This window comes from Protomyctophum parallelum (genome assembly GCF_964188405.1).
Source record: "Protomyctophum parallelum genome assembly, chromosome: 19".
In the NCBI taxonomy this organism is placed as follows: Eukaryota; Metazoa; Chordata; class Actinopteri; order Myctophiformes; family Myctophidae; genus Protomyctophum; species Protomyctophum parallelum.
The window spans coordinates 27,213,105-27,235,803 of NC_139717.1; the positions used below are offsets into that span (position 1 = coordinate 27,213,105).

The 22,699-nt window shown below is 39.7% G+C and overlaps 1 protein-coding gene across 3 annotated transcripts; it reads right to left on the reverse strand.

Moving 5' to 3' along the window:
- Positions 1 to 218: 218 nt before the first annotated feature.
- Positions 219 to 22,349, reverse strand: LOC310876749 (poly(A) polymerase type 3-like; the record flags this gene model as incomplete). Of its 3 annotated transcripts, XM_083790385.1 has the most annotated exons (22): positions 22,117 to 22,349; positions 20,233 to 20,403; positions 19,129 to 19,195; positions 18,834 to 18,915; positions 18,129 to 18,238; positions 17,988 to 18,041; positions 17,762 to 17,873; positions 17,502 to 17,591; positions 16,420 to 16,558; positions 16,180 to 16,252; positions 12,695 to 12,815; positions 10,968 to 11,052; positions 8,537 to 8,590; positions 8,184 to 8,303; positions 7,681 to 7,793; positions 7,107 to 7,219; positions 6,678 to 6,829; positions 4,949 to 5,171; positions 4,670 to 4,795; positions 4,183 to 4,236; positions 2,828 to 2,884; positions 219 to 2,515 (listed from the first exon to the last, which is right to left on the reverse strand). In XM_083790385.1, the coding sequence occupies exons 1-22, from the start codon at positions 22,122 to 22,124 to the stop codon at positions 2,426 to 2,428; spliced, it is 2,214 nt and encodes a 737-aa protein (XP_083646511.1). In that variant the 5' UTR covers positions 22,125 to 22,349. The 3 variants fall into 3 exon arrangements, 2 of the variants coding, with proteins under 2 accessions (XP_083646511.1, XP_083646512.1); XR_014570775.1 differs by lacking the exons at positions 219 to 2,515; positions 2,828 to 2,884; positions 4,183 to 4,236; ... (2 more) ...; positions 6,678 to 6,829; positions 7,107 to 7,219 and having other exon boundaries at positions 7,764 to 7,793; positions 8,184 to 8,590; XM_083790386.1 differs by lacking the exons at positions 219 to 2,515; positions 2,828 to 2,884; positions 4,183 to 4,236; ... (8 more) ...; positions 12,695 to 12,815; positions 16,180 to 16,252 and having other exon boundaries at positions 16,416 to 16,558.
- Positions 22,350 to 22,699: the final 350 nt, after the last annotated feature.

The following is a 22,699-nucleotide window of genomic DNA, read 5'->3' on the forward strand; positions in this document are numbered from 1 at the left end:
ACTAGGCCATGTTATCAGTCTGCTCCCTGGGATGAATATCTGGGTGTCTCGTCTGACAGAAATCCCCTAAGCTGATGATACATTATTTCAGAGATTTCATCTGGCTTTTATTTCAAATGATTTTTTAACAACTCCACTGTTTGCGTGCATGGGAATATGCAAGTTTAATATGTGGTGGAATGGCCTTGTTTGACGAATGAGGACACTCGGCACATCTCTGCAATATCGTAGACCTTTATTTGTGAAAAAGTACAATACCCCATCCTTACAAATAAGCCTAAGAAAAAACTTTAACTGAGAAGGAGCATTGTAAGAACAAGAGAATGCTTTGTTGAAAAAGTGATCTATACAGTTAGAATTTTTACGCACCATATCAGTGGTCTTCATCTGGTTTCATATTAACATATTCCATGTGATCTAACACCAACGATTCAGACAAAGCCAAAATGTTGAGATACATCAACAAAGTAATGAGGTGAAAACTTTGTGTACACCTTTTAAGCTTTCAATACAGTCAACTAAGAACTTGCGCTGCTAAATCAAAGTTAACAACCAGTTTTAACATTCCTTCAGTTCCATTTCTGTAATGTAACCAAGCAATCAAACAAATGTAAAAAATATAAAATTAAATTAAAACAAAATAAAACAAACTGGCTTTATAACGCTATGTGATATTATGTTATGTAAGACATAATTAATGCCACATTCAAAACCATCACGGCTAAAGCTCAAGTCGTATTTTCCCCACACACTTTTTTTTTGTTTTCTATTATTGTACGAGACAAGACACTGAAGGTTACTGTACAACAACACCATGTACATTTTAAAGTTTATAAACTGGTCAACTCTTTTATATTTCCACATCCTTCAGCCAACACTCAGCTACCTTTATGACAGAGTTAAATCTTATTATATTTATCCTTTTTTTTAATATAAGTAGGCCCTCCTTTTTTGTTCCTGGTGACCCTGTAACAGGCTGGCTGCATCAAAGGTGTGTGATGCTGGATTGATGCCATTAATCCATGCTGCCCTAGCCTTTCACTATCTTGCACGGTAGGATTAGCCCACCTGTCACAAAGCCAATGACTGGTGCAGGAACAAGACTCAAAGCAATTTTAAACTGCGAAACGAAGCTTCACGATTCTTGATGTTAGCAAACTACCTCAGAACTAACTACCCTACAAGGTGACCTCAGAACTACCCTAAAAGGTGACCTAGCTTGCTGGAGAACCGCTCATCTTCCTAGCCGAGGATGCGGCACAGTCCAGTTTGAGCTGTGGAGGACTGTATGAAGTCAAAGTAGATGGTACATAATTGAATGCACATGGTCCATCATCTGGCGCTAGGGGTCTGTGTGCTATGTTTATCACCACAAATGTGAGCAGCATTTTGGTCAGTTGTGTACCCAAACCTGAGCTAGTTCCATTAATGAAAGTAAGTCTTAACATAATAAGAAACTCGCTACAACTACCCTCCCTGATTCACTAAAACAAAAAGGCAAAACAACAGTTGACACAGAATAATTATTTATGTTCCGACAAAGAAAGCACAACATTTATAAGTGGAACCTTGCCAAACATCCGAATGAAATGCAGCGAGAGGGTAGAAAGAAAAACCATCATCCAAAACAAATAAGAAATTAAATAAAACTCACACAGACTCATAATGCTCATATAATGTGGCTATGTGTCATCGCCTATCACGAAGAGACAGCAGTTTGTGTAACATGGGGTAGTCTGAACTCGGATCATCCATCTTTTTTTTTTTAACAGGACAAGTTTAAATTCTTCATAAGATTCATCTGGTTTGGCCCCATCAGACTGTATTTGACAACTGAAGCAGCAATTCAAGTATGTGAAACTCAACAGTGAAAGTACAGTGATGCAATTTTTATCCAATCAGCATAATGGAAAATGACTAGGAAAGTAAGGCTCGGAGGGGAAAAAAATAAACAAAAACCCACTGGATCCTTCAACTTGGCTCTAGCACCTGTTTGGCCTTTTCACACCAGAAGCCAGGTCTGGGTTCAGACTGGGGATGGATCCGATGGAGTGAAGTGGTCTCTGAACAGTATATGAATTGGCTTAACTTCTACCCATTGCCAACTGTAGTTGAGGAAGGAACTTGAGGGGGTGCGGAAGAGGCCAGCAGAAGAGCTTCATCGCCCCCTTGTGGCGACTGGCATGTTCCACACTAATGTGTAATATCCACAAGGTGACACTTCCATCCAGCACTCTGTCTGTGTTGTCAGGCTGCATTACCGAGTTCTATTCATCTAGAACTCTGGATGAATGAATACAAGGATTTCCATCGTAGATTATGGGGGGGGGGGGGGCTAGGAAATAGGAGAGGTAGATGATGGGGTTGGGGGGGTGGGGTGGGGTGGGGGCAGGCATCCATTTCACCCGTTTGTCTGCTTGTTTGTCTACCTACTGAGTCGAAGCTTGATGGAGTTTTTGACCACGGGAATGGGGTTGCTGGGGAGCAGGGGCACGTCGGACAGGTCAGACAGTCTCTGAGGGGACAAGGAGGGACAAAGGACAGCTTCAAGAAACTGAGAATAACAGATAGTTTAGATAATTTTTTTCCTTGAATCGATTTATGAGAGGTTTGGAGAAAGAGAAGAAAAAGGCCCGCACACACATAGCCACGATGCTGGAAATGTATTAAAAAGAAGCCAACGTTTCAACCTGTAAGGTCTACTTCAGGGTTTGGAGAAAGACTGTATCTGTTATGGTTGTTATGGCTCTCATATCATACAGTGTAACACATTCTAAATAATTATTATCATTGATATGTGTTATTAGGAATAATCAGAATTCAATACCTTAATTTGTGTGCCATTCTCCACTTCACCTTCAGCTGCAGGTATTTCCTCAGTCACCTGAGGGAAAATAGGAAATATTTGAGATTGCATATAGGTACACAAATAGTACAAATATATAATGTCAAACACAATCGGGGTACCACTCCAAACATTAACGATTTTAAAAAGTATTTAAATAAAAAGTATAGCAAACTAGACAAAGTGCCAATCGGCACAGGTCTCCACCAGGGCAGGTCAGGTTGTGGCCTCATGGTGGCGCTATAACAGGCTGTTGAGGAAGATTTGAGCCGGAGGTTGTTGGAGGGATGCAGGTACAATGTTTTTCCATGTGTGCATACATAAGTTGTATACAGATCGATGCAGTTATAGCTAAAAACAGGAATTGGCCTGTTATAGCGCCACCGTGAGGCTGATTTTGAGGAAAAAATTTTGGCATGTCGTCCTCGGCCTAGTGAAAATGTGCGTGTATAATTTAACGGAAATTGCACACTGTGTTTGTGATTTGTGGCCTTTTTTCGAAATGGACGAATCGTGTGAGCTTTGGAAGCCAATCTTAGCCAATCAGGATGGAAGATGGGAAATGGTGCCGCTCCGTGTTGATTACATGACTATGGAGATAGTGTATACCGATTTGCGTGAAATTTGGATAAAATCTGAAGGAGTAATAATAGAAAATGTGTTTTACATATGTCGGCCTCCTGGTGGCGCTATAAAGAGCAGATGTGAAAAATTCCAGGCAAAGGTTTTTCCTTGGCCTCTAGGGAGTTGGCATACAAAGTCATCCACAGATCCGTGCAGTTAGAGGTAAAAACACTTTTCGGCCAGTTATAGCGCCACCTTGAGTCTGAGTTGAAATTGTTCATGCGGCATTTCGTCCTCGGCCTAGTGGGAATGTGGGTGCACAATTTCACGGAAATCACGCGATGTGCTCATGATTTGCAGCATTTTGTTTGAAACTGAGCACTCCTGTGAATTTTGGAAGCCAATCTTAACCAATCAGGATGGAGTGTGAGAAATCTGAAAGACCGGTTTCGTTGAATGGCTCTAGAGAGACTGTGTACCAATTTGCGTGATGTTTGGACAAAATCTGTAGGTGTACTGTGCAAAAACTTGTTTTGCACAAAGCGGCCTCCTGGTGGCGCTATAACAGGCCGTTGTGGAAAGTTTGGGGCAGAGGTTCATCGTTGGCATCCAGGGAGTGTGTGTGCAAAATTTGGCATCGATCGGGTTAACGGTGGCCGAGATTAGCTGCTCACGGACGGACGGACGGACGGACGGACACACGGACTGACGGAGTGCAAAACATACTCTCCCCACATGCCTTCGGCCTGGTGGAGACAATCAGCTCATGTTACCTCAGCCTCCATTGCAACACTCTCTTCTTCCTCTTTTAACTCACTGACTGGATCCTATATAGAAAAGAGGAAAACACAGGACAAGGTTGAGTGAGTCCAATAGGTTCAAAGTTGGAGATCACATAAGGAGATCACACTGAGACATGAGGAGAGCAATCAGAAAAAAACCTTTACACCGTCATTTCTAATTATTCAAAGCTTTGTATTGTTTTTTTGTTATGTTCGCTCAGTGCTCAGATCCAGTCATTTGTACAAACACATGACAGAATGTTTCTGTATAATCAGAGTGAGTAGCCTTGTGAGCCTGTTTGTAAAAAGAAAACACTTAACGTCCAGACCATGGAATTAAACCCAATTCTCAATATAACAAACGTCCGGAAGTTCGTGGCCAGCCCTAGTTGAAGCAAACTTTTTTTTTCTCCATTAATTTTTTCTTCCAAACAGCCTCTTAAAGCAACCAGCACTTGTGTGATAAAAGTAAGCCAACCTCAGCCATGGTCTCTTCTAGCTGGGGTGAGGGGGTTCTCTTCACCACAGGGGGGGACGGGGTCTCACTGGGTAGCAGACCAGTACATCCCTGACTGCCTGCAGTGTTCATCTCTGAGCCGGTCTCCTAAAATCAGAAGGAAATCAAGAGATTACACACCCAACAATCTTGCAGGAATTTCAGCTGGTTTCAATTGACATACAACTTATCTTTTAGTCTGTTACGACTACAGGGCTGAGAATGACAAATATGAAATAACAAAAGCAAATATAACTGGACCTCGTCGCCTTTGAGCTTCTTCGCTGGCGCCTCTGCCAGGGGGGAGCCTGGTCTTTTGGCAATGGGAGGGCCCATGGAAGGAGGCGGAGTCCTGCTGGGTGGCACCGTGGCCGGGATGGAGCGCTGGCGCATCAGGGTGGGCTTGGTTCCTTCCGCTTCCACTGCGGGTTTGGACTTTGTCTGGGCCTCTGGATGGAGTACTGTGACCGGTCCAGAGCTGGCCCTGTTGGTATGTAAACACAAAATTATAAACATATTGAGAGATTTTTGTCCTGGACTCCTGGTCGATGAAAAACATGATTCAATTCAATTCAGAATAACGTTAAACAAAAGGAAAAGCCGTAATGTTTTGTTATTGTATATTGTCAAATACATTTTATTCATACACGAAACAGTCCTCTGGATTTAACCCTGCAGGGACCAGCTGCAGGTATGGCCGTAATTTATCAATGGAGTGTAAATTCTGCCTTAAATTTGAGCATGGGTTTTGACGTCCAAACAACGTATGGAAAGCCAATAAGAAAAGAGTTTCCAAACACCTCTCGCCTCGCTGCCCGTCATGTCCGCGCACACTGCCAGTAGGATTATTCTGTGTCAAGTAGTAGGCTAAATGAATCACACATCAGTTAACACTGGCTACGTTTACATGGACAGTTAAATCCCCTTTTCATTCAGAATAAAAGTTCAATCCTATTAAAAGTTGTCATGTAAACACCTACAAAAACTTAAATCGGAATGAAAATGGCCAATCTGATTTAAACTTAGATCTGATGTAACTGACCGGTTTATTCCATTTTAAAATCCTATTGAAACAATTGTGGACTCATGTAAACACTCATTCGGATTTAAGTTCATTCTGGTCTTTCTGTGCATGCTTGTTTCCATGTAATTGGTATGGCTATATTATGCTCTTGTTTTGTGATTAATTATTAATTTCACATCTCTGAGAGCAACCTCTCATAGGCTACAGGATACATCAAATATAAAGTAATATGGCATAAAAGTGTTTTATTATTATTTTGTTTTACCTGAAATGTAGTGGAGTAGATGTAAAAGTATTGGAAATTGGAAATACTCAAGTAAAGTAGAAATACCTATTGTTTTTACTTTAGTAGAGTACTAAAGTAAATGTACTTATTTACTTTCCACTGGACGTAAACATATCCGTAAACATGACCTGACTCCCGAAAATGCTCTCGCATAAGCAGTGAGCACTCAGCCTATATAGGTCTGATCCAGATCCGTTTGATTACTTGTAACATTGTAAACATGTTATATTGTTTTTAATTGCACGATTTTAATTGCTTGTACAGTTGGGAATATCCTACGAATTTCATGACACATGCCTTTACACAATATATTTTTTGTATAGTTTTTGGAGTGAAATTCATGTTTAGATGCCTGTCAACTGGTCAGACAATACTGCTCCACTTTATAAGGCAGAAAAACGGGTGCAGACAAAGCCTACGACAGCTCTCGACCAGAGGTGAGATTTGGCGTGGTGTACGTCAAAGTTCAAAGTCACACTGGAATGATAAAAGTAATTTCGCTGTATGCCAATTTTTGGGTGTAAATCGCGTTGATAAATGAGGGCCTATGTCTCTAACATGCATGTCTTTTAGTTTGAGAACAAAACTCATGTGAAAACATGGATAACATGCATACTCCCTGACAGCGGCATAAATTCCAGTAGTACATCTATGCGTTAAGCTAAACGACTGGAACTCACCCAAAAGGGTTTGGAGGCAAGCCCAGTGCGGACCCTCTGATGGGGGTAGAAGAGGACACAGTGGTAGGCGAAGGAACTGACATGCTGTTGTCGCTGTCCATCGATAGGTCGAGACTGCTGTCATGCATTTGTCGAAGACCCTCAGTGGAATGCTGAAGCACAAAGAGTCAAACAGAACAGGTGATAAGTCACCGTACCGTACACAAAATACAATTTAGTTACATAAAAAAGACACAGTATGTGAAATGGGATTGATGCGTTTCCCCTAGTCTCTGAAACATCTGAATGAGAACAACATTTCACTTTTAGATCATATTTAACGGTCACTCAAAATACATAGAATCAAAATATATGTTTGACTATTTTTGTATAATATGAAATGTGTCAAATATACTTTCTTCTGAATCTGTATGTGATGAAGTGACAGACCTTTCTGCGTTTGAGGTTTGGCAGAAACTGGTGGAGCTGTCTCCTCTTCACGTGCATGGCTGAGATCTTCATTTCCTGCTCAAACATCTTGCTGCTTATCGCCTGTCTGTACACTGAAGCCATACAACACATTTAGTAATTGGTTTATTTTATACATTTACACTGCAGTACATGTAAACATATTATACATAATTATTAGGGGTCACTCCTAATGTTCAAGTACAATTAAAAAAAGGTGGATGTTGTTTCAGTTTGTTCGTGCCATTTCTCCCAGCACACCAGTTGTCCAATTGGCTCCAAACTTGGCACAAATATTGGTCATGGGGTCTGCCCTTTGACAAGCGACTTTGACAAGCGACTTTCCCAGAGGAGCATTAAATGTATATACATTCCTGAGAAAGTCTGTAGATTTCACACAAGGAGGGTAAATGTAAATCTGGCATAATCTATAGACACCTGGGTCAATTTGGATCAAAACACATCACACAGCAACACATCTCCCAATTAATTGATCCAAAGTAGAAAGAACTTACTCGAAGCTAAAGTAGCATCACACAACTCTCAAAATCCTCACCAGTGTCAGTGAAAGACTGGATGTCAAAGGTCAGGTCGACGTTCAGATTCTCAGAACCTTCCATCTTCTTGAAGACAATCCCAATCACCCACATGGTGCTCTGCAGCTCCTCTCTGGAACAAATGGAAAGGATAGAAAGTCTTAGGAAATGGCCAAAGGTTGAGTGTGATTTCGACTTTTGAATAACACACCATTTAATTTCATTCCTATTTTAGTCAGCTGAAATTGTTTAGCCTTAGTCTAGTCTCAGTCGCCTAAATATAAAAATCGTAGTCTTTTAGTCTTAGTCAACAAAATAAGAAATGATGAGCAGTAAGTTGAATACTTCAAGGTACTATTATACGCTGGTAATGAGTATGAGTTTGTAATAAAAAAAAAAGAATAGCAGGAAACAACAGAACAGAAGAGATTGAAAATCTCACTTGTCAGATGCTCCAAAAGTATTCCCAAAAGCCTAAAATAAAATAAACGTATGCTCTCTGTTAAACAAACAGGGTACTCACTTGTCATTGCCTTCTTTGGGGCCAGGGAAAGACTGTGGATTGACATGGGCCAGAGTAATGAACTCGTTCTTCTCCAGGTTTCCAACCAGGATTCTGATTTTCGACTCTACCAAACCCACCCTGATGGATCAGATAAAAACAAGCCTTTAACCCAGAGGAATGTCCGATAGAACAGTTGGACATAAAATGTTTAAAACACAATTTTGTGCTCTACGAACAGCATGGCCACAAATAAGAAGCAGTCTCACCCAAAGAAATCTACATAGACGTCTTCATTCGTTCCAGTTTCACTCACACTCGGTTATTGCTGCTGTCTTATTCTCATTATTTTTTCCAGAGCTCTGGGTACTCACCATTCCAGGTGCTGCTTCTCTGTCGGCGCACTTGCTAGCAACACAATATAATGCCTTGGAACATAAGAGACAGAACAATGCCATTACACCATAAAAGTGCAGACAAGCAACACGCCAGGACGGCCAGGGGACACACACCCCTAGAGCAACCCATACAATACAGGAGAATTCACACAACTTAGTGGTTCAATGCCACAGAATAACCATACTCCAACTGTTAAGTAGTCTTGTTTGACCATTATGGACAAATCTATATCAATAAAAAAGCAAGGCCAAGCTACAAAACAATTTGTATAAGTTGTGGGAGTCTCGAGAGTTATGCTTTATATTCAAGTAGTTTATTTTCATTCGATCCAAGTGGGAATTTCGAGTCATATATGCTTGATACTCAACTTGTTTATTTTGTAAGCTCCAAACTTTCTAAAATATATATTATTCCACTATGGAGGCACTGCTTTTCTGTGGTGAATATCAAGAAAATACAGCTTAAAACCGCACAAAACCGTCTAACTTACGTTTGCATAATTATGATTGGCTAACAAATCACTAATGTCAACATAAAGATTGATGTCAACTTAGAAATTAAAGAATGTACAATTTTCAGGCTATCTCAGGACAATAAAATGATCAGTGCTGAGCCTGGCAAACATAAAATATTTATTAAAATATCACAAAACAAATTTCCAGACTAAGACTATTCCAAGCCTATTCCAGAGAAACATTATTGAAGATCGATTTGTTAAAGGCTCAGAACTTGTAGCAAAATTCCAAAAGCAACATCAAGAGGAAGAGAAAAAAAAAATCAGTGACCCAACTTCCAAGCTTAACGCTGGAACAGACCACTCCGTGTGTCACTTCCCCTCTGGCCAGGACGCTTCAAGGAAGGGAGGGCGCCCGCAGACCACAGTATTTCAGAATGTTCTGCCTGGGTTTGCTTAAGGCAGTAAGACCTATGTTATCTGCACATGCCATTTAATGTCATTGTTTACTTTGGACAGGCATCAAAAAACATGGGTGACAAAAGGCAGTGCAGTACAGACCTTGCACTTTGGTCCATTGAACAGGGTTCATCTATAACCTTAGTTACCAGTGGTTAAATGTGTAAAAATCAGAGCCACAAGGGAGCCCCAATTAGTGGTTACGCTGACATGGTAATGTTGTACATCCAAATTAGATTTGGGTTTTAAAGAATGCTATTTCCTAGTTAGCCAGAGCCAGATGGTTGCCTTTTTTGGTCTCCAAGTGCAGTTTGAAGGTACAGTAGCCTATATTGAACACTGATCTTAGCCTAGTTTAACTAATTTCTTGGATGAAACACTTCATCTAAAGGACAGCTGGTCTAACATTACACAATGTATACTTTTATTAAGTTAGATACATAGAAATATTGTTAAACAAAATGTCTTGAGAAAGGCCGGCGGGGCGAAACGTGGTTTTAGGTTGAAATAAAAAGGACGGTGAGTAGAATTATATTGTGTGCGGACATTCCACTTTTTCTTCATTTGATAATTTTTTGGGTCCAGCACCGTATTTAAAAACTGGGATGTGCATATCGTTTTCCTCCTTTACATATAAACATGCTTGCATAGCAGATATGCTGGTTTCAGAACTTTAATCCATGAAATCATTGTTCAAAATACCTTCAAGTGCACGTGCAGACATAAAAAGGCACCCATGGGTTTGTCTAACACTGGCTAAGGTAGGGAAAATACACCCCCCACCCCCCCTTAAAAAAATCCCTTTAAGTTAGAGAGAACACGTGCTCAATATGCAAAATAAAAGCAGCTGTAAGGAATTAGCTTCAGACAATAAACAACTCGTGTCCAAACTAGTTTTCTTTAACATGCAAAATACACAACTGCTCGACTGACATGGCTCGTTGTGATATATTTATCCCATAGTTGGAAATTGCTAAATACCATTATCAAAAATAAAACTCTATAAAACCAGGACTACCAATAAATACATTGTGCAATTTGTGATCTAAATCATTTTATTTTGAATTGCGTACAAGATAATAAAAAGGCACACGTTTAATATTAAATAGGAATCCTTACAAGTGAGTACCTACCTTTTCATTACGAAAAATACAAAACATAAGACACAAAAAATAGAAGTTGTGCTTACATTGAAGGGACAGTTAGTATTTGAGTGATAAAGGGCTTCAGGTAGTGTTTTGAGTTAACATTTGAGCTTTAATGATACTTTGAGAATCAAAGAAGGTGCTTAGGCAAGATTACTTTAGTCTTGTCAGAAAGACTTTTATTGAAAACTTTAAATTTAATAAGTGGAAATCATAAAAAACTGGGAGCAAACTTCACATATTCTAAAAAACGTATTGTGCATGTGTGAGTTGTGCAAATGGTAATCTTTATTGAAATATTTGAATCTCACCACGTGTGTCCAACAGGATAGGCAGTTTAATACATACTTGTATTTCTGAAAGAAGTTTGGAGCTTCAAATAGTTTGGCCCACTCTGCTTTATTCTGCAATATTTCATCGGTGATGGCAAGACCTGTAAAGGAACAAGATAAATGTTATTAAAAGGTCAGTAAATGTGGGTTTGCTTGGATAACAGGGTTCCAACTCTCTGCAAGAAATACTTTTCCAGGACATTTCATGTGACTCCAACATTAAGTCATCATTATCAATCATATGTTCATATTTGATAAGTGCATTGTAAGTTAACACAGGGACATTCACGGTCAACAGCCCCATTTAGTGGTTTGGCGCAGAATGCCAGGCTTTTCAGCCGTAAGCCCCTTATTTTGAAAAGCTCCCAGCTGATTTGTGTGCTGAAAGAGCTGAAACGGTCCCACGATGTCGTGATGATGATCACATTTGTGATGACGGCTATGGCCGTTTTTAGCCGAAGGAGTGTTTTTTCGTGCAAAATGAATGCTTCCAATGGATTCAGAATCATGAAAACCTAGTTTGACATGTCACATGCTACTTAAAGCATACTGACATTTTGATCATTTTGCCTTATATAGGTTGTTAATGGTACCCCAACATTCAGCAGCAGTCACAAAGTTTCCCAAGGGAAACAAATTGATGTGAGACACCTTTATGAACACATCTGTGAAAAAAGCTAGCGGTAAGGATTGTTTTCCCAGATTTGCCACAACCTTCGCTATACCCAACCAAAATACACAGTAAAGAATTTATGATATTAACTTGGCACTTAACCAAAATAGGAATGCTTGCATTTGTTGCATATTACTTTGGACAGTGTACCATTTATTTTAGAAATAAATTACATCAGAGCAATGTATGATGATGATATCGGTTTTCTTCAGTTTCTGGCTGCCGGGTAAACGTATTAAGACATTTCAATATGCCTTCAAATAATTTGTGATTAACATTTACAAAACAACTGCACTTTGTACTAACACAATAATGCATAATAAACACTCAATTCATTAGTTGTAGACCTACTATGTTTAGGATGGTTTTATTGGTTTATATAGCACTAAAAGTTGAAAGGAAGTAGCAAACTGAAGATGCATTGAGAAAAATGGCTACTTATTAATTGAAACCAGTTAGTTCTTCAGTTACCATGACAAACAAACAAACCCTCAGTATGGTCACACATTAAAGTTCAAGGGTTTTGCCATTTGTGTTCTTATAAAACACACACATCTAATCGCTATTTTGGCTAAACCCATTATAATTTATAGTCAGCGGACTAAATAATGCTTTGGTTAGACATGGCATTCATTAAGACGACCGGATTAAGGTTGGTGAGGGGAACAATATACTTTCCAGATCATTAAACATATTTTGGAAATTTGGCTATTTTTCCATTATTTTTACAGGGCATTTAAGAACACTGACAATTAATTCAAGACTACAGCTCAATGAAATTAGATTTAATCACCAATGAACTATTAATTCATTATTAATAAAATACCTACCGGTAATGAATATTATTATTATTATATATTTTGGAGCAGCAATACTATTCGTATACCGTTTAACTAGTTTGGCTTTTTCGGGAGCTGTTTATCAGCTTCTCTCTCTCAACATTATTTCCCATCGCAACAAACCAGAAGTAGTGATATATTAAATTAAAAAAAGAAAAGGCAAACATTTTCATAGTAACTGTAAATGTAAATGGCTCCAATGCATCCTTGATCAGATGAATGACAACAGACCCTGTTTGAACTCGTCCACCATGACGGCTCGGGTGGAGGCAGACACGTTGTAGGTTGAGTTCTGCTGGGGGTACGCTGGGGTGATGATGGGCATCAGGTGATAACGATCACTTGGAGTAACCTGAGACAACATGGGCAATGGCAAGCTTTCAGGGTTTGCATGCGAAAGACTAAACAGGTGTAAAGGAGCAACGTGGACACTCGTTGCTCTCCCCATGTCCCCCATATATGGGGACTAGGTTGGCGGAGGGTGTGTAGAGCCCAGGATCACATTAGATAATTGACACAGGGGTGAAAATGGGTTACAAAATCGTGGGATAAAAATTACCGTATATAGCTAGGCGGTAAATAGAGGTGATAGTTCAGTTGGTGATAAAAGCATGAAATTTGGTACAGATGACCTTTATATGACCATAATCGATAATCAACCTCGGGCCATGCAAAATTCCTCCATTTTTCAAGATGGCCGCCAGTTTGCAATTGGACCTATACATTTTGGACTACACCAATTTGCGGGGCCTATAAAACTTACAATTTCCCCTAATTTTGGCATAAGATATGTCCTGGAGGTATTTCTACCAAGTGAGATAAAACAATAACATTAGGTTCCAATATGGTGGCATGTTTTCCAATATGGCTGCTCATGGTTAATGCACAGTTGGTGATACAAACATGAAATTTGGCACAGATCACCTTTATGAAACCTTAATTCATAATCAACCTTGGGCCACGTATAATTCCTACATTTTTCAAGATGGCCGCCAGTTTTCACCAGTTGTAATGGCTTCAACTGTGCCTATGTTTTGGATTATATCCTTTTGCTGGGGCTGTATTTTTATTTATTTTTAATTTCCCCCTCATTTTGATATAAAAGAACATGTTCTGGAGGTATTTCTAACTAGAACTGCACTCTGTCGAGTGCCTACTTGCTTGTTGCACAGTACGCAAGCAGAGCGTGCAAGTACTGTAGACCGCTACAAACTTTCAAATCTCAGCCTCTCTGTGAAAGAACATTTGCTATATTGAATTATTAGGTTTAGCTATTTGCTACGTACCTTGCTTTTGGATGAAAAAAGTATTTTGAAGTATGGTAATGATTACTTATGCCTGTTATGGCAGTGGTGTCAGATTACATACATGTATACATAGGGGCATTACCTTTAGTCCACCCGACACTGAAACATGTCATCGTTACGTCGCCATCGATAACCAATTATACCCTGGCATTGATACATTATATTCACCACGTCATATGCTCATACTGTATGTCTGTATATGTATATGTCTATATGTATGTATATGTAATTTGTGAGTTGGTTAGTGGTATAATGTGGTTACTCGGATGGTTTGATGCGCATGTCCCTTGAATCCACCCGACACTGAAACATATCATCATTACGTCACCATCGTAAACCAATTATACCCTGGCATTGGTACATATCTGGGACATAGGCTTCGTAGCATGACGGAAAACATACCTGCACGGTCTGCTTTCGTATGTCCCGTGCCAGCATATGTCTGCTAAGGGACATTGGTACATATCTTCATCACGTCATGGGACATATGCTTCGTAGCATGACAGAAAACATAACTGCACGGTCTGCTTTGTGCCAACATATGCCGTCATATCATATGCTGCTAAGGGACATACGCATCATAGCACCTGACTGATAACATTACTTGCACGCTCTGCTTGCACAAGTAACAAGTAAGATCACCTGTACACCTTCCAAAAGACAAAAGCCGTCTTCCTTGGCTCGGCTCTCCCGCGCTGGCACATCCTGTCAATTCAGGTGCAGCAGTTTAACTTTAATTTGGGGCAAGCTATACAGCATTTAGGAAACCTTATAGAAAATGTATTAGCATTGAACCCCATGCTGAGTATCACAGCTATAGTGTCAACCAGTGTGCCCTGGTACTGCAATAACACAATAACAACTTGTCAATTGGGCTTTTGGGATTTTGTAAACCTGTCAAGCCATCTTCACAAATTGAGGGATTCTGCATGGCACGAGGTTGATTACCAATTAGTGTGGTATAAAGGTGATCTGTGCCATATTTCATGCTTGTATCACCAACTGTGTATTATCCATGAGCAGATGTACATTCATGCAATTTATCGGCAGCCATATTGGAAAACATGCCACCATATTGGAACCTAATGTTATTTCTGATCGTACTTCGTAGAAATACCTCCAGAACATATTCTCTTATATCAAAATGAGGGGGAAATAATAGAAAATTACAGTCTCAGCAAAAGGATATAGTCCAAAACGTAGGCCCAGTTGAAGCCATTTCAACTGGAGAAACCTAGCGGCCATCTTGAAAAAAATAGGAATTATGCATGGCCAGAGGTTGATTACTAATTAGGGTGGTATAAAGGTGATCTGTGCCAAATGTCATGCTTGTATCACCAACTGTGGATTAACCATGAGCCGAACCATGAGTAGTACAGTTATGCAATTTATCGGCAGCCATATTGGAAAACATGCCACCATATTGGAACTTAATGTTATTTTTGTATCTTACCTGGTACAAATACCTCCAGAACATATTCTCTTATATCAAAATTAGGGGGAAATCAAAGATTCAGCCCCAGCAAAGTGATATTGTCCAAAACATACGTCCAGTTGCAGCGATTTTGAAAACTGATAATGAATTAGGGTGTCATAAAGGTGATCTGTGCCAAATGTCATGTTTGCATCACCAACTGTGCATTAACCATGAACAGATGTACATTTATACAGTTTATTGGCAGCCATATTGGAAAACATGCCGCCATATTGGAACCTAATGTTACTTTTTATATCATACTTGGTAGAAATACCTCCAGAACATATTCTCTTACATCAAAATGAGTGGAAATAAAAATATTTACAGCCCCAGCAAAGTGATATAGTCCAAAACTTATGTCCAGTTGCAGCCATTTTTGAAACTCACGGGCCACCTTGAAAAAATTTAAATTCTGCGTGGCCCGAGGTTGATTATCGATTAGGGTCATATGAAGGACATCTGTGCCAAATTTCATGCTTTTATCACCAACTGAACTATCATGCATTGAAAACAGCTATTTCCCGCCTAGCTAATATAGAGAAAAAAAAGAAAGACAAAACATGTTCGGAGATTATCTTAACTTGTTTCTAAGAAAACGTTTGTGACTTGTGAACTGTGATTTTATGTCTGATAGTTTTTACAATGCCAAGCATAAGCCTTTTCTAAGATTGCAAATCTAAGTTCACTTGCTACTTAAAGTATTTATGAATGGGCTTATACCACTGATAAAACAATTACAAAATCCACCCCAATGTAGTTTGAAATAATGTCAAAAGAGCAAGAGCTTCTTTGCACATTCAGCAATCGCACAGGTGGAAATCGAGCATATAAGAAGCCAATTCTATAATCTACAGTGGAATGAAGCCACAACACATGTCAGTGTGACCATGAATGCCATTCTAGAAATCAAGTACAATTCAGTTTCTTATTACCCTGGGGTCCCAAACTGGAAGGTTGAGGTTGCAGTCCTCTGGTTGCTTTAACAGAACAGGGTTGGGCCATTCCCTGCAACACAGAAAGCAGGTCAACTATCTGAGTGTTCATCAACAGACATTTCTCTTAATTTCATCCTTACCGAAACTAACAATTTGAATGATATCTGTCACGGGACAACTCAGTGAGCCAGAACAGAGGTCTTTATAATTGACACCAATGTTATCAGGGCAACTCACCACTTTGAAAAGACCAGGAAGAATTTGTGCACCAGGGTAGAGGCCACAGCATTGGGGTAGAGCTGGCAAGTCCTGGCTACCAGCATGGCCCATGACACACCACCCAGGAAGCCCAAGATGTTGGAGTAAATGTTATGGCCTGGACAGGAGTAAAAGGCAACACAAGATTCAATCTAATGGCACTTAGAAAAGGTATGGCATCCATTCCAAGCCTCTGCATATTATAAACAGAATTTTAGACAAACATTTTAGAATTTTACTACTAGATTTTTCACAATGTCATGCTTGCAAATAGCATAGCAATAAGCACAACAATAGAAATTGGAGATTCCCTACGGCGTGGCAATGCATGCCAAACAAAAAAAAACGAAAACAGCCATGCCATCAACAAAATCGGCAAGGCTTTTGTTTACCTGCTGGAAAACAAATGTGACTGGGCTGTGGTTGCGAACTACGCTATGTAGGCAAACCAAACAAAGTCACCATGGCAACATGAACCACTCTTTACTTGGTTAAAAAAAATGCAATGACAGGCCAGTTTCTTTTTGCTCCAACTAATCCTGTTGTGAGTGAAGACCAATACAGGTCATACTTCCAAAGAAAGGAAAGAATGCTCTCTATGTAACTATGTACACAAGGGGTGCCCAAAAGGTAGATTGTGATCTACCAGTAGATCACAAAGGCTGTTCAGACAGGTAGATCACATGACATGGCCCTAATATGTTTTTTTAAGGAAAAAACGCCACTTGAATTAAGGTGACTTCATTGATTAACATCAAATAGCTCAAACCCACAATGCAAGTGTGGCTGTTCACAAACATCAGTAGCATTTAAAAGTTATACAAAACAAAAAAAATATATAACTTGTATAACATTTCCCATTCCGAGTGCGTTTGTCTTATTATGCAACGCCAGCAACCTCTATTCCAAATTCTAAACTATTTTCAGCAATGGGATAAAAACAAATTGGGGTGGGTAGATCTTGTTGAGCTGGTCATTTTGAAAGTAGATCTGAAGTAAAAAAAAGACGGGCAGCCCTGATGTACACCATTTAGCCTACTTTATAAACAGATTCAACTAACGTTTAGCCCACAGTTTGATGGTTCTCAGAGTGAGCCTGAAGTTCTCGATGTTGGGCACCATGTGGAGAATCTCGTCCGTAACTCTGCAGCCTATGAAAATAAAGACACAAAAACAGCTTTCATTATCATGCTTAAGAGCAAACAATTGGACACAAAAAGTACAAATTGTCTTTCTCCTGCATAAAACAATATCACCAACAGCACCAAGACTTTAGATCTCAATACAATATTTTTTGTACTTCAACTTTTTTTTCATTTACCATTGAGACTTCTTATACACCTGATGTCCAAGTTCTTCAGTAGTCCATCATCTCTCAGATCCAGATTCTCTGGAATGGTTTGCAATGCTAACCGGGCAAACAGTATGTCAATCTATAAAAACAAATATGTACAGAACTCTATAAAAACAGATAGGAACACAAAAGTATCGCGCGTGCACACACACACACACACACACACACACACACACACACACACAAAACATACCTCAATTCCATCAAATGATAGCTTGATGACAGGGACAAAAGCCTCTTCTACAGCCTAGGGGGAAATATAATGTCAGTCTATAACACCAAACAAGGAAAACCTTTTGGACTGGAACGCCAAAGAGTAAATTATGCTACACACCCGAAGGTCCTTGACCTCCTCTTGTTCTTTCAGCTTCTCATAAAAAGACGTGAAGAAGTCAGGTCTCTCAACATGTCGAGGTGCAACACAGAGGGCATCAATATCAGCACCTGCCAGCCAATACAAGACAGAGATGCAGTACAGTCAGTGTACTGTACACACTGTATTGTAGATATACAGAAATACACATAGCTTCTCAAAACAACACCACTGTGTTCATTCTGCAAATAGTCATGCAAGCTGCTAGGGGTGGGCAATATTTTCTGGCATATTTCCAATGTTGATATTTGACAATATTTTCAGCTTCCCTAAACGTGTGACAATTAATTACAGGGCATTTTTGGAAACTGTGTGTGACTTAAATGTATGTACAATATACTAAAATATATGTAATAATCTAGCAGTAACTTGCAAATACGGTATGCTCCCCTTTTCCTTGTGTTGTTCTGAGAAAGAATGCAAGTCCCACACTATCCTTAATGAACTACTGCCGTTTAGTGAAAACTGTTTCCGGGACTCATTTTTTCTCATGTTGCACTGGCTGACTGCTCCTACGCACCTGTCCCAGGTGTGCTTAAAGGACCTTTCTCTACAAAATTAACGAGAAAGTGTTTTTTCCAGTGGAACCCAGTTTGATTCCTGCATTGTTTTGGATCCGTTAAAAACTGATTGAAATTTAAATAAAAAAGCAATACTTGCAATTACCTTTTGTGTGTACCCCCAAGCGATAGGATCCAAATGTGAAGATCTTGCCTCCAACAGTTTCTACCATTGATGCAGGTAGGTTCTAAAGATAGAAAAGACAATTTAAGCCATATATAATGATGTAAACAAGATAGTGCTGCTTGCCATATAATATTTACTGACCAAACTTTATACTAGACAAATATTTTCAGTTTCACAAAATGTTCCCATTTTCGCAATATTTGTCTTCTCAGTTTTTCGATAATTAAATAGAATACCCAGCACTATAAGGCAGGAAATGAAAACAAACACCTACCTTTAGTTCGCTGACCTCTTTAATCCATTCTTTAACCAGTGTATTTAATTTGCCCAACACCAGAATTCTGTAAATAAAACGTTACGTAAAGATTAAGAAACCAATTTATATCCTACATTCATTAAGACAATATTGACTTTTTCATCTAAAAGCAGACACAGGGGGAGACTATTTTAATTCAGGGAATAGGTATTTTTCCTGTTTGAGTTCGCCAGACGAACTGAGTACACCTGGGGTTATGGGTTTGGGAGAGTATATAAGGACCTCTCAATGAAACCCTCATTCTCTAAATGTCCTCTCCAGAGACTGGTCTTCCACGAGGCCTGAGTGGGCCTAACACTTTTGTTTCATTTTGCACCTTTTTATACAACACTGACACAGCACATTCCACACAGTCACAATTTCACATACTATACATGTCTGACTACTGACTTATATTCACACCTCATTCCATTCCTTTGTATTGCGTTCTTGAATCTTTGTCAAAAATAATATCAGTTAAAATGTTTTAATCTGGTGTGGACTCCCTTATTTTGTCATGTAACCCCTAGTACATGACATGCATAAACTAGGTACATTTTACATCCAGATTTGTTACTCAAAGAGCTACTTATTCACAACCTTTGTGCAAAAGACAACTTAAGTATGCACTAGACCAGATATTTGTATTCATTTATCTTTTGGGTGAAGAGAAACACAGATATCGGTGCTCATCTTTGAAAGCTTTTCTATAAAATATGATACATGAGTTTAAAACTTTGCTTTTAATAATTGGCAACTTCCAGTTATATTGAAGTCTGTTTCAGTCGTGCAACCATCCCGCTTAATATTTATTCTTTTCAGCATTTAGGATGCACTAGACAGCATCCTTTTCTTCATAAAAGGCCTTTAGTGTCTCTTTGAATATAGCTGTATGCTTTATTTCAGATCTGTGAAGAGAGAGACATAGAAATCAAGAGTAGCTAAAAAGGAATACCAACAAAGTCGCCCATTTACCAACTCGCTCCGGGAGCACAGGGTCTGCACAGAAACTGCCACCAGACATAAAACATTATTTTGTATGTTGTTATGTAACCACTCACAGGACAAACAAAAAGATCTCACCTGCGCTGCAGTTCAAGCTCCTCTTCAAACACACCATATGGGTTCAGGGTCTCTGTCAGTTTCTGGGTCAAGACCAGATCTGACTCCTTGGGCAGAGCCAAGCTGATGGGAGACGTGATCCCGAAGTGCTTGGGAGTCTGCTGGGCTGCAGGAGCCTGGCTGGTGATTGGACTGGAAAGGTTCAGAGTTGATTAAAAAGGAGGGGGAGAGAAAAAAAAGAAGAAGCAATTCATAAATAAGCAGAGCTTTCTCTACTTGTATGCGGAATTTATTGTTATTGAATTGTAGTTTGTCCTGCAACTGGGCATTCACACTGGATGTGCGTGCACTTACTGCACTATCTTTTTATGCATTCAAAGAGTATCATTACACCCTCGTAGAAAAACGGGCCCGAGTTACAAACTGTGGTTGGACTGCTTTTGTTTCCGTCTACACATCTTTGTTGAAAGGAACCTGCTATATTTAAAAGGTGCCTCAAGCGTTTTCCCCATCAAAACAAAACCTTTTTATTTATTTTTGTTAAAAAGGTTAAAGCTTCACTTATTCTGATAATAATAATAACCCTATCCCTGCAGCAATTTAGTGAACAGAAAATACATGTTCAGGTGGGACACCAATTTTTATCCAATCAGGCCAATTTCAGATTAAATTCAATAGTGTTTCAGTTACAATTTTGACTACTCATTTTTTTGTTCAAGGATTTCAAATGCCACTAGTTTATCCGGCATGAGTTCTCATTATTATTATATGAATGGGAATATAAATATATAGCTAAAACACCCCCCCCCCACACACACACACACACACACATTATATTTTGATATTCAAATGTGACGTCACAAATGTATTTATTCGTTTATGAGCAATTTTATTGCTATTGTTCTGCAATGTTTAACAGCGCTGGTGATTTTGTCTTGATGCCAACAGCAGTCTGACTCTGAGGGGTGGCTTCAGGACATCCCATAGGTCTAGCGGGAACAGGTCTAGCCGTGAAAGATGACTGACTGTCATAAAGCGTCATGTCACGTGAACCATGGCTAGTTAATGTCACACGCAATGATATACCGTGTGTTAGCCTATATATAATATACGCCAGGTTGTGTTTCAAAATGATGCACAGCACACTGTCTGAGCAGTTGCAATGCAAGGCCTGCGTGTTATGTTTACCAGCAAGCAATGTATAGCTAGCTGTCATCCAAGGACAGCACTGGCTATGGTTACAACTGAACTGACATATCTCTTCAGGCGCACAAAACGTCAACATTTATATTTTATTATTAGCGTGTGGAGCCAATGTGCTTTTCAGCTGGGCTAGCGAACACCTGACTGGGTGTCAGTGGGGACAAGGCACGCAGCAGGTTCGTTCCCTCCGCTTTGTTTTGGTTTCAGTACTCTGTCTCTGTTAGCAAGGTGGCTAAAAAAATCATGGCATGCTAAGAGAAGATATTATTAGAAGCGACACGCTCGAGCAAAATGGCGTTTTCGTGAGACAAAAACGTAAAAAATAAATACAAAAAAAACTTCAACACTTCAAACTCAAAAAAGTGTTAAGACGACCCAGTTTTCTGTTGGAATGAAGTCATTTTTCTCGAGCGACGCTATCAATTAGCCATTTTAAGGCCTGGTTGGTTGGTACTTTGTTGGTTGGTATACTTCGTCGTACAACGGGCGCAGCCAGCTAGCGTGCAGAGAATAGCAGATGTAAAAGCTCACAACACGTCGAGGAAGCGACGTGTTGTGAGCTTTTACATCTGCTATTTTCGGGACTGCCCCGGTGCAACCCCCCGCCCCCCCCCTCTCCACCGCCTCAGGCCCCGCGCGCGCCGTTGAATCATGCTCCACATACAAAAATCTGAAAAAGCAGCACAAAAAAAGGTTACTCACAAGGGCATGGCGGCAGATATCAACCGCTCCAATAGTTTCTTAACATTCTCGTCTGCCTCGATCCTCTCCCAACCCACATGAGTTCTGTTTGTTTTTTATTTATTTTATTCTTTAAACGCCGCCCGGACTCTCTAGTCTGTCAGTAGACGGCTGCTGGAGCGGGATTCGAACCTTTTGTTTCACACACTGAACATGGCGCGCGTAACACGCTCGAGCTCGGCCTGTCTCCGACGTCCTCCGTTCCGAGCTCACGTCTATGGCTCACGTGAACAGCACGTCGTGATGTTGTGCCGACATCTGTGACTTCTCGAATATCGCGACGAATATCGCGACTGTTCCAGCAGTTGGTGTTGTGAAGATGGCTCTGGTAGACTGCTTGGAAAAATGTCACAAAGGCCTACACACAAAAAAGATCAAAATAATTTATAAATATAATTTTATTACAATCTTTGAAACAGAAGCCAAGACAGTTTTAAGTTGCTTGCTTGATTCAATGTCCTTAACTAACCATTTCTCAATTAAAACACCAAATTTGGGTTAACATCATACTAATCATGTCATAACCAATACCATACATAGACAT